Genomic DNA, 13,464 nt, shown 5'->3' with positions numbered 1-13,464 from the left:
AATAGTGTCACGTATTTTCCGAGGCTGAGAGCTGAGATATTCGAGGCTCTCGACACTGAGGTGGTTAGTAGTAAGGATGCGCAAGGCCAAGGGAAATTCTTGGTGAATGGATACCACCACAGCTACTTTTATGATTCCTTATTTAATTTAAAATATCTTGATCTCAATATCATGAACCAACTCTCTGTGCCAGTAAAAAAAAAAAGGTGCACAGAAAAAAAAATGTTCTTGAATCAAGTATATAATTTTGAAAAACTTAATATTCTTGATTTGAGTAGAAAAATTTTTGATTTAAGGAAATTTTGCTTGATTTAAGAATTTTTTGTCTTGATTCAAGACAGTTACCCTCTTCAAAATTATATTCTTGGTTCAAGAATTTTTATCTTGAATCAACCAAATTTTTGTCAGTGTGATAAATTTTCAATTATAATGACATTAAAGTTAGCAGTCACTTAAGCATTTAAAAAAAATTTTCTCAACAAACGAATTTATTCAAAAAATTTCATTTTTTATTTTTTTAAATTTCTACGTCAATTTTTTTTATGATTTATTTGATTAAAAAATCATGACATTAAATTTAGCAGACCATTTTTTAACAAATTTCTTCCGAAAAATTATTTTTACAAAATTTTATTTTTTTTAATTTTTACATGGAAAGAATAAGATGACACTGGATATCATCCCAGATTATACTGAGTGAAAAAAAATTTCAGATAGTAACTAGTATAATCCAGATTACAATGAGTATAATCTAGATATCACGCAGTATAATCTGGATTTTTCTAGCTACTATTTAAAATTTTTTTATGAAAATTAAATTAGTCGATATCTGAAAATTTTTATAATTATTTTTATTGAAAAAATTGTTACAATAAAATTAAAAAAAAAATTTCACATGTTGAAAATTAGAAAAATTATATGTGCAATTTTTTTAGAGCATTTTTTTACTTGCAATTTAATTGTTGAAAAAATAGGAAAATTTTTTAACGTTGGCTAACTTGAGTGTCATAATTTTTTTTCACCACAGATATCACTGAGTATAATCTAGATAATATCCAGTATCATCTTGCTCTTTCGGGTACACATCAATTTTTTTCCATAATTTATTTGTTAAAAATATTATTAAAATTGAGGAGCTGAGTTTCAAAAGGGTATCTTTTCATTTTTGATTGATCGAGACAAAAATTGGTTATCTTCAATTATAAATATTTGTATTGAACTTTTTTTAATTTAGCTATAAAGTGCTATCGGTTATGAAGCTGCAATTCTATTTTCATTTATAAATCTTTATAATTCTCGAAGTAATTAATATTTAAAAGTTCAGAAAATTGGTCTGTTAAAATATGAAAAGATACCCTTTTGAAAATCATCTCCTCAATTATCAAATATTTCCTAAATTTATTTTTATATTATAAGGTAAAAGACTCAATACCGGAACGACGAAGGGTACATGACTGGTTTTTATTACTTAGAAAATATTCAAATGGTTCATTAGTAATAATAATTCATCCCATCATGTAGAATAAACATGTAGTTACACGAAAATAATTAAATTTATCAATTTTGTCGAATTTAATGTTAGAAAAAAACATGTTTTTTGAAAAAGTCTAAAAGACCCAGTATCGGAACACCTTAAATGCCTAGTCCCAATACCGGAATATGGTTGACCCAATACCGGAACGATAAATAAAACTAATTTTTTTAATCTAAAGAGTCCGCTTTTCGTAAGCTGGATTAATTAAATAATTAATTAACAAATCATAATACTTTATGTGAATTTTTCTGAATTTATAAAACTAATTTATAAAATGTTATCTTCGACTTAACTTTCGGCATCCTACTACTACCTATAAAAAATCAAGCAGTTAATTCAGAACTCAAATGACATGTATGCATAGTGAAACTAACAATAATTATTTAATATTAAAAAATCAAATAAATTTTTACTAAAAATCAAAAAAAAAAAAAAATAAACGATTCGAGATTATACTTGACGACACTTATGTAAAAAAGAAAATTTCAAAACAGAAATTTGCTTTTGTTCTTCAAGTTAAAATTTACGAATATTTGAAACAATTTTTATAATAAAATTACTTTCTGTATTAAATGTTATTTCACAAAAACTTTTGTTGTTGTGCTTGATGTAAACAATCAACACAGTATATATCGTAAATGTCAATAAATAATATCAATACGGCTGACTGTTCCGATACTGGGTATTAGCTCATTTCGGGTGTACCAATAGACGAACAGTAAATTTTAAATAACAATAGGGTCTTTTTTGTATTATCAATTAATTGCATCGAATTCTTAGTATTTGTATTAATACATAAAAAAAAAATTTTAGTGAAAAGTATTTCCATTAGGTTTCTATGAGCTTAAGATCATCGAGTGATTTCTTAGCAAAACCATTAAGAGACCTTGATAAGTCAGAAATCTAAGACTATTGACATCATTAACATTTTTTTTTGATATTTCCAATATAATTTAAAGTTTGATTCATATTTTATTATGCAAAAAAAAGATTGAGGTTTCTAATAAAGAAAAGTTTGTTTAATTTGATTGAGTACGAGATAAAATATAAAATAATAATTGTCAAGTCGTTCCGGTATTGGGTCTTTTACCTTAATCCTAATTAATAAAAAATAAAAACTCACTTTTAAGATTAGATGATACTTGATTATACAAAAAGTAGACCAATGAGTGTCCCCACAGTAAAAAATATTGTGTAAAATCAACACAATTTCTGTGTTAAATACCATCAACACACACTGATAGAAGGATTTATTTGTATCAAAAAATATTTGTTAATAGTTAACAAATCATTTATTAAAGACCACTTTTTAGTATTAAACAAATATTTCTTAGTATTTAAAATGATTTGTTTGTATTTAATAAATCTAATATTTATTTATTAAATATTAATAAATTTTTTTAAATACTAAGAAATATTTATTAAGGACTAAAAAGTGGTCTCTAATAAATGATTTGTTAAATATTAAGAAATATTTTTAACTATAAACAAATCCTTCTATCAGTGTTAAATTTGTGTTATTTCAACACAAAGCTTGTGTCATTTTAACACAAAAATGTGTTGAATTTTAACACCAATTTTGTGTTGACGGTATTTAACACAACATTTTTTACTGTGCCGTCCTTCTTGGGGACAATTAGTTTAATCTGTGAAAGCAGTAAGATGCAGATGAAGATGATGCACTGAAATTATAAAATATGCGATTATGCAAGTTTTAAAGTTGCTCCGAGTTGATTATTATGACACGACGTGAGGAGGAATTCTCGAGATAAGTAAGTGCACATATCCCCCGTTGTCACTCGGACATTTATCGCTTACAGACAGCCGCTAAGCCAGACATATTACACGTGTATCTATAGATTAATTCTCGAGGGTTCTTAAAGCCTTAAATGATATGCCGCTCGAACGCCTCGGGCTACTAGAGACTTTAAAGTCCTCACACCCATTAGAATGCTAATTATAAATTGTCATAATGTCGCTGACTTTTTAATCGATTCAAATACTAATTTTTAATCCATCGATCCTGCTAACTAATTAATTAATAAATGTACTTGGTAATAATTACTAATCTGTCTGTTGTTTCTTGTCTTAACTCAGGAAATAATTCACTTATCATTGCAATTATTCTTATTATTATTATTATAACAATCAAGGACTTTGGCCGTGATTGAAGATGACGCTTAACCCTGTAGATATTAACGTCATTTGCGAATCATCCGAGGATAACCGGATAAATAAACAACGCAATTATCATGAAAAAATCACGTAACTGCTAAACAATCATCGGAAATATTTCATATTTTGCTGTTTACAATAATTATTATCAATATCACCAATTGTTTTCACTTATTACTTCACACCTGTTACTTAGCTTTGAAGTTAAGGGTTGACACTGAAGTTAACAGGCGTTAGAAATTTTTTTACAATTTTATAACAATTAAATAAATTTAATTTAAAAATTCCACGTAAAAATAAAAAAAAATGAAAATTTTTTTGTGAAAATTCAAGTTATAGATATTTAATAATTTGTGAAAATTAATTTACCAGATATTTAATCATTTTTAGAACTTTTCTTAGCAAATAAATTATTGCAAAAAAAATTAGAAAAAAAAATAGGTATGTAGAAATTTTAAAAAAATTAAAAATACAATTTTTTTAAAAATAATTTTTTAGAATTAATTTAATTTTTAAATAAAATCAAAAATTGGTCAAGTGACAGCTAACTTTAATGTCATAATAATTTTTAGAATTTTTTTAAGAAATAAATTAGTACAAAAAATTTATAAAAAAAATTGACAGAAATTGAAAAAAATTAAAAATGCAATTTTTTAAAAACAATTTTTTACAACAAATTTTTGTATTAAATAAAATTAAAAAATTATTAACGACAGCTGACTTAATTTAGCAGATATTTGATCATTTTAATAATTTTTGTAACAAATTTTTTTTTTAAATTTACATGTAGAAATTTAAAAAAATAAAAAATGCAATAATTTTTTAGAACATTTTTTTGTTAAAGAAAATTAAAAAATTGTAGTGACAGCTAAATTTAATGTCTAAAAAAAAATTATTAGAAGCAATTTTTTTTTTCATTGTAAAAAATTTGTTAGAAGAATTCACAAATTTGACATGAAAAATATTTTTTAAAAATTGCACTTACAATTTTTAAAGTTTTTTACAAATGAAATTTTTTTTTAATTTTTTGTAATAATTTTTCCAATAAAAAAAAATTCTAAAAATTTTTAGATGTCGGCTAATTTAATTTTCATACATATTTTTTAATTATATTTAATGAAAGTTAAGTTAGCTGACATCTAAAAATTTTTATTATTTTTTTTATTGAAAAAAATTATTACAAGCATTTAAAAAAAAACTTGACATGTAGAAAATTTGAAAAATTATAAATGCAATTAAAAAAAAAACATTTTTTAGTTCTAATTTAATAAATGAAGCAAAATCAAAAAATTAAAAATGTCGGCTAATTTTATTATTTTTTTATTTACCAAACAAATTATGGCAAAAAAAAATTGACATTTAGAAATTAAAAATGCAATTTTTTAAAAATAAATTTTTGAAACAAATTTTTTTGTTAAATAAAATTAAAAAATTGTAAAGTGAAAGCTAATTTAAATGTCATAAAAATTTGCTTCAAAAAATTATTTAAAAAAAAATAGCATTTTTTATTTTTTTTAAATTTCTACGTCAATTTTTTTGCCATAATTTGTTTGTTAAAAAAATTATCAAAAATCGACTAAATTAATTTTCAAAAATTTGACAGCTGTCAGCTAACTTCAGTATCATAATTAAGGGCTAGAAGTTATTCAAGACTTACCTTATTGATCAGCTAACAGTTATTGGTCGAGTATTTTAAATGTGATAATGAAAATATTTTTTTCTTAATTAGAAAAAAAAAATCTAAAACTAGAAGAAGCTAGAAGAAGAACTACGGGCAGGGATGACCCCTTTCACTGCACCACGATGAGTCTCGTGTATATAAAGAGCCTCGCCTCTGACCAACAGCCACAAGTACCATCTCATCTTCGTCTCAATCTTGGCTCATCTACTGTAGGTGTCACAAATAGATATTATGTATTCTGTCAAGGTAAGTTTTTAAAATCAATCAAAGTTTCCATCCACAAAATCATCTTCAGAGCTTTTTATTATAAAAATTATTAACCCTTGGTTCGGATTATCTGAAAGAAGAAAATCTATTAGTGAAAAAAATGACATTAAAGTATGAAAATTAAGTTAGCCGACATCTAAAAATTTTTAGAATTTTTTTTATTGAAAAAATGATTAAAAAAAAAATTCATTTTTAAAAAACTTTAAAAATTGGCAGTGCAATTTTTAAAAAATATTTTTTTGTTCTAATTTAATTATTAAAAAAAAATCAAAAAATTAAAACGTCGGCTAACTTTAGTATTATCATTAAAGTTAGAAGTCACCTGACTATTTTATAGCAAAAGAATTATTTTTAAAAAATTGTATTTTTTAATTTTTTTAAATTTCTGTCATCTTTTTTTCCTAAAATTTATTTGTTAAAAAATTATAATTTTTATAAAAATATTATATTAAATTTTACTAATCCCTGTGACTGTGAATATTCATAAGTGGATTATAATATTTGTTTGAATAATTAAAAGTCACTGCTCAATAAATGCAAACATCATGCTAGAGATAAAAAAAAACAGTCATGCAAATTACAGCTGATGAAATTTTCCATTAAAATTTTTTAACAATCATCCTTGTAATTTTTTATGCACTTTAAGACAAATTTTCAATTATTTTTTCAGGTGACAGCTCTAATCGCTCTCTGCGCATGCGCGTGGGCTGCGCCACAGAGAGGTGGCGCGGGTGGCGCTGACAAAGACGCCACCATTGTTTCACAGCAATTGGAAGTTGGTTTTGATGGAAATTACGTGAACAAGTAAGTGCAAAATATTGAGAAAAAAATAATTATAATTATTAATAAATTAATAACACTAGTTTAATTTCAGAAGAAAATTAATTTAGCAGATATTTGATAATTTTAATAATTTTTTTAACAAAAAAATTGACGTAAAAAATTCAAAAAAATAAAAAATGCAATTTGGAAAAAATTTGTTAAAAAAAATTACAAATTTTCAATAATTTTTTTTTTTATAATTAAATTAGAAAAAAAAATATGAAAATTAATGTAGCAGATATTCGATAATTTAAAAAATTTTTTAACAAATAAATTATGGCAAAAATAAGTAGAAAAAAAAATTGACATAGAAAAATTAAATAAAAAATGCAATTTGGAAAAAAATTGTTAAAAAAAATTAAAAATGTTAAATAATTTTTTTTTTTTTAATAATTAAATTAGAAAAAAAAAGTATGAAAATTAATGTAGCAGATATTTGATAATTTAAAAAATTTTTTTAACAAATAAATTATGGCAAAAAAAAGTAGAAAAAAAATTGACATGTAGAAATAAAAAAAAATAATTTTTTTGAAAAAATTGATTTGTTAAAAAAAATAAAAAAATTACCTAGTGATATAGTAAACTCAAATAGTCTTGAAGTATTTAAAAACAAAGTTTATGATTATTTTTTAGAGTTAGATTTTTAAACTGATTTTTAAGTTGATAAATAATTTTAGTGAAGTTGAGCGAATTGTTAAATCGAAAAGCAAAAATTGAAAATTAAAATCAAATCTATAAAATCCGAATGTAAAATAATATTTCTCTTTTTATTTTTGTACTTACAGATGCTGCTTTGTGCAGATTGCTTTGTACACAGAAAAAAAAAATTAACTTGAATCAAGTAAATAATTTTGAAGAACTTCATCTTCTTGATTTGAGTAGAAAAATTTATAAACTAAGAAATTTTTCTTGGTTTAAGTAAATTTTACTGAATTCAAAAATTTTTTGTCTTGATTCAAGACAATGAAATTTTTTACAATTATTTTCTTGGTTCAAGAATTTTCCCTTGATTCAAGTTAATATTTTTTTCTGTGTATTTTGTATAACCATGTAATATTCCTAAAGCTAAACCTGTAATAAATCTAAAAAATGATTAAGTGACTGCTAATTTTAATGTCATAAAAAAAATAATTAAAAAAAATTCAATTTGCAATTTTTAAAATTTTTTTTAATAAGAAAATATGACTGCTAATTAAAACGTAATTAATTATAGCTTCGAGACTAGCAACGGAATCAGTCACCAGGAAACAGGACAGCCGAAGCAAGTGGATAATGAAAACCCGGTCGTAGCCCAGGGCAGCGAGGGCTGGAGTGCTCCAGATGGTCAGCAAATAAGCTTAACGTGGACAGCCGACGAAAACGGCTTCCAAGCCCAAGGATCGCACATCCCAACGGCTCCACCAATTCCTCCAGAAATCCAACGCGCTCTGGAGTGGAACGCGGCCCATCCTGAGCAAGATAACGAAGGACAGGGCGGACCTCCAGCGCGACCTGCTCCAAGAGGTTAAATCCATAGATTTCTTCAATTACGGTTCAGTTTGTAGCTGTTAGCTATAATCTGTTGAGTTCGTGACGACCAATCCTCATCTACTTTCTCTTTCTTCAGGTTAATCTCGCACACCCCGTGCCCCATTACAGTGAACTACTCAATACACATCGGCAATCCTGTATCCTGTGACCTACCGAATATCGTCATAAAATAACGCTAATAACTGAGACCTGACGAAATAACAAACATCCAAGGATGATTAAATATACATTTTTTTATGATGTATTAATTGTCAGTTTTTATTTTTAATACTAAGGATTTTTTATAACTTTTTGTAAGGTAGCGACACTTTTGTTAATTATTTTAATTATTAATGTGTCGATTATTAATCTTGTGATTTTTTATGTAAATAAAATTGAATTTTAAAAAATTATTGTTTTTTTTTTTGGAAGCGCGCTTGCAAAATGATTAAAAAAATTTTAATCGTTAAAATATGATTAAAAAATTTTTAATTATTTTTAATCGTTGAAATATGAATTCATAAAGTATTTTGTGATGAAACAATATTATTAATTGAAAAAAAAAATTGTCACTTGTAAAAAACTTAAAAAACTACAAGTGCAATTTTTTATAAATATCTTTTTAGTTGTAATTTATTTAATAAAAATTTTTACACGCCTTTTATGATACTAAAATTAACCGACGTTTTTTAATATTTGATTTTTTTTAAATAATTAAATTAAAACAAAAAAATATTTTTAAAAAATTTCACTTACAGTTTTTCAAGTTTTTTACAAGTGACATTTTTTTAAAAATAATTTTTTCAATAAAAAAAAAGTTTTAAAATTTTTAAATGGCTAATTTAATTTTCATGTCACTTTTTATATGAAAATTAACGTTAACCGATATTTCAAAATTTTTAGAAATTTTTTATTGAAAAAATTCAATTAAACAATTAAAAAAAAAAAGTGTCACATGTAAAAAACTTGAAAAACTATAAGTGCAATTTTTTATAAATATCTTTTTAGTTGTAATTTAATTAAAAAAAAAAAAAAAAAATTTTACACCTTTTTTATGATACTAAAGTTAGTCGACGTTTTTAATTTTTTGATTTTTTTTTTTAATAATTAAATTAGAACAAAAAAATATTTTTAAAAATTTGCACTTATTCAAGTTTTTTACAAATGAAATTTTTTTTTATTTTTCTGTAATGATTTTTTCAATAAAAAAAAATTTTTTTATTTTTAAATGTCGGCTAACTTAATTTTCATGAATTTTTTTCATAATAATTTTTAATTTTTAATTTTAAATTGCAATTTTTTTAAGTTTTTCTTAATTGAAATTTTTTTTTGTAATCATTTTTTCAATAAAAAAAAATTCTAAAAATTTTTAGATGTCGGCTAAGATTAATTTTTAATTTTAATTCATAAGTTTTAAATTATTACAGTTACAGAAATTTCATGATAAGAAATGATTAAAAATTTTTAATCATTTTATATTCTGTCAATTTCTCAGTATTTGAAATGATTTATAATGATTAATTGTGAAATTTTCAAAATGATTTACATAATTTGGTATGATTAAAAAATTAATCATTTCATTTAATCAGAGCGAAACAATCCGATGGTAATTGGATTAGGTTAAGACTGTTCTTGGAACACTGAGGTTAATTATTACCGGTAAATATTCCGGGAATTACAGAAGATGCTAATTAATAAAACTTGTTCAATAGAATTGTTATTGAGTAATTTAATGATTTTTAAAACTGATTAAAAGACATTACTTCCTGGATTAATGAAATAAATTATTATAATTTGACATGTAATGTTTATAACTTGTTTTTAATGAGTAATTACTTTTTTAAGTTTATGGAATTATTTTTATGACCTTACAAGTTATCATTTGCGATTGAGCGACGCCTATTTCAAGACACTTTTTAATTAACAGATATTGATGATTATAAAGATCGTATTGGTGTAATTATACTTTAATAAAAGTTAGATGCAAATAATTGGACTATTTTTTTATAATTTAAATATATTCATAGTTTTAATTAGAAATTTTTTTATTAAAGGGCGCGTAGAATTTTTTTAATAAAAAAATTACTCTTTTCTTCTTTAATTAATTAAATTTTTCAATGAAGGATCATAAAATCTAATAATTAGTTTTTTCATTGAAAATTTATCAGTATGTTTTGCAATATCACTTAATAATAATTATTAAAATTTACAATTAGTCAATAATTAAGAATTTCTTAACAAGCTTCATTGTAATTAATTTTTTTTTAAATAATTAAATTATTTAAAAAAAAATTTTAAATGTGAAAATTAAAAAAATTAATTTTAGAAGCATTTTTTTTAACTATATAATTATATAATGAATTTATATCAATTAATTAGTTATTAATTATATAATTAATGACGTTAAAGTTAGCAGTCACTTTACAATTTTTTAATTTTATTTAACAAAAAAATTTGTTCCAAAAAATTAAAAAAAAAAATGCATTTTTTATTTTTTTTTTTTAAATTTCTACATGTTAATTTTTTTATATTTTTTTTTCAGCCATTATTTATTTGTTACAAAATTTTTAAAACGATTAAATATATGCTAAGTTAATTTTTATCGATAATTAATTTATTATAAAAATTAAGAAAATTAATAGATGTTAGTTAACTTCAGTATCATGGAAAAAAATTTTTTTTTAAATTAATAAATTAATTCTAAAAAAGTGCATTAAGAATTTTTAGATGTGTAATTTTTTTTAACATCTATTTGTTAAAAAATGACAGTTTTTCAAAATTAATACTTGCAAGTTTTTGGTTCTATGTCTTTTTTTATAAGTAATCATTTCTCATTCAAAAATATATCCGGCACAATTATTGTAGGATTAATTTTGGCAAAAATTAATTATGATGTTGATAAATATTTAACTGATAATTATGACCTAAGAAATTTTGTCTTGATAAATAAGCGAGCGTTACCCAACTTTTTTATTATTTTCTAAATAATTTATTTATTAAGGTAAAGTATCCAGTAGCTGAACAGGTTTCAAGGTAAAACTTATTTGACCCTAATTTTAATATATAAAGATGTAATTATTAGTTCAAATTAGTGATTTTCATGAAAATATTAACAATTTTAAATTGATTAGCAAAATAACAAAGATAATTGATTATTTATATTTTGACTACGTTTTTAAGATAGACTATGAAAGGCGTAGTAGTTGAACAATCAATTCTAATAAGCCGCAGTAGTTGAACTAATAAAATATATGGCAATAGGCACACCAAAAATTTTCAACGTTTTATTGAAATATCTAAAGAAATATAACATATTATTGAGTAATATTAAAAATAATACTGTCAATATTTAATATGTTCATTTACAAATGATAAATATTTGTATTTAATTTTTTAATTACATTTTTTATAAAAGACAAAGCAAATTTTTAATTACAAATCAAAAAAACTCAATTCAAAACGTTCAATAATTGTTAACTACACTAATTTTTAGTCATAAAACTTATTTAAATTGCAGTAATTAATACAAATGACAATTCTGCTCACTAGTCTATGAACCTATTAGAGATTATAGTGTTGTTAAAATTATACGGCCCCAGCCTGTTCAGGTTATGGGTACCGCTTTGAAAATTTCGAGGTATAGTTGAATGCTAAAATTTAATATAAAAACTCTAGTTTATGTCTTTGCAAAAAATATATGTTATTTAAAAAAGACTATTTCATCAGATGGTACAATTTTTTTTACTTGAAATGATGATAAGGTAAAGTACCCAGTACTTGAACAGATTTCAAAGTAAAACTTATTTGACCCTAGGTTTAATATATAAAGATGTAATTATTAGTTCAAATTAGTGATTTTCATGAAAATATAAACAATTTTGAATCGATAAGCAAAATAACAAAGATAATTGATTATTTATATTTTGACTACGTTTTTAAGATAGACTATGAAAGGAGTAGTAGTTGAACAATCAATTCTGATAAGCCGCAGTAGTTGAACATTCTGGGAGCAGTAGTTGAACTAATAAAATATATGGCAATAGGCACACCAAAAATTTTCAACGTTTTATTGAAATATCTAAAGAAATATAACATATTATTGAATAATATTAAAAATAATACTGTCAATATTTAATATGTTCATTTACAAATGATAAATATTTGTATTTAATTTTTTAATTACATTTTTTATGAATGACAAAGTAAATTTTCAATTATAAATAAAAAAAACTCAATTCAAAACGTTCAATAATTTTTAACTACACTAATTTTTAGTCATAAAACTTATTTAAATTGCAGTAATTAATACAAATGACAATGCTGCTCACTAGTCTATAAACCCATTAGAGATTATAGTGTTGTTAAAATTATACGGCCTCAACCTGTTCAGGTTATGGGTACCGCTTTGAAAATTTCGAGGTATAGTTGAACGCTAAAATTTAATATAAAAATTCTAGTTTATATCTTTGCAAGAAATATATGTTATTTAGAAAAGACTATTCCATTAGATGGTACAATTTTTTTTTACTTACAATGATGATATACCGTTTTTTTGACTGATTGTTCGGTTTACGATTTAGTACCTTTTTAATGAAAAAAATAGCATCTATGGGCGATTCTCGACATGTCAACTTTCAAATTAATAAAAATATAATTGTTTTGATTTATAATTGCAAAAACTTACAGAAATCAATTACTGTATCATTTAATAATTATAATATGCTTATATTACTCATAATAAATTTACGGATTTTGTATTATAACAATTCAAAAAGTCTGTTCAAGTACTGGTCCCATCTTTATAAGTGTTCAAGTACTGGGTATTTTACCTTAAAATTAAAAATCCTAAAAATTGACAGATATTTGTTAAATTTACTTCCATTTATTAATTACCTGTCAAAAATAAAAACTTGAAATCTTTTTAATTCTAATAAAAAAGAAATTTATCTTCTGACATTGAAAAGTCAAGAAGCTTTGATGTTACCAACAAAAACACTTCAATCAATTTAATTAAAAAAAAAAAAAAAAAAAAATAAATTATAATTTATAACCTTTTTTACTCACGAGCCTAAACAGCCAATAATTACGATCAAATGACTTTTTTATGCTGCAATAAAAAATTTGGTTATGTAAACCTTAGAAATAAATATTTAAAACTTACGTGATCGAATTATAATACTAAAAACCCAATAAAGAGAATCTATTCAAGCTAATGGATTAAAATTTATATAGTAGAGTGAATTTTTAAATTTATACCGTTTTTGCTCAATCGACCTAACCCGGGTTGAATTTTCGACACTCTTGAATATACAATTCCGTAATAGAGAAAATAAAATTTAATAACTGTTGCGAGAGCTCATCTTCACATGAATAACTAATGGATGAAAGGAAAAGTAATGTAAATATATTCACACATAAATATAAAATAACATTATACTGGATTAGATATTACATATTAATATGATCTTGAATACTA

At 23.1% G+C, this 13,464-nt stretch overlaps 1 protein-coding gene and 1 long non-coding RNA gene across 2 annotated transcripts; one reads left to right on the top strand and one right to left on the bottom strand.

The window, feature by feature from the left end:
* Positions 1 to 5,495: 5,495 nt before the first annotated feature.
* Positions 5,496 to 8,390, top strand: LOC123265367 (endocuticle structural glycoprotein SgAbd-3-like). The gene is made up of 4 exons (XM_044729093.1): positions 5,496 to 5,636; positions 6,328 to 6,461; positions 7,693 to 7,982; positions 8,086 to 8,390. The coding sequence occupies exons 1-4, from the start codon at positions 5,622 to 5,624 to the stop codon at positions 8,088 to 8,090; spliced, it is 444 nt and encodes a 147-aa protein (XP_044585028.1). The 5' UTR covers positions 5,496 to 5,621; the 3' UTR covers positions 8,091 to 8,390.
* Positions 5,648 to 13,097, bottom strand: LOC123265375. The gene is made up of 2 exons (XR_006509564.1): positions 13,053 to 13,097; positions 5,648 to 5,727 (listed from the first exon to the last, which is right to left on the bottom strand). It is a non-coding gene; the product is annotated as an uncharacterized LOC123265375 (long non-coding RNA).
* Between the last annotated feature and the right edge of the window lie 367 nt (positions 13,098 to 13,464).

The sequence above is a fragment of the Cotesia glomerata genome, linkage group LG5 (assembly GCF_020080835.1).
Source record: "Cotesia glomerata isolate CgM1 linkage group LG5, MPM_Cglom_v2.3, whole genome shotgun sequence".
Classification (NCBI taxonomy): Eukaryota; Metazoa; Arthropoda; class Insecta; order Hymenoptera; family Braconidae; genus Cotesia; species Cotesia glomerata.
Note: the sequence above shows the minus strand (reverse complement) of the source record. Positions and strands in the feature narration are given on the sequence as shown.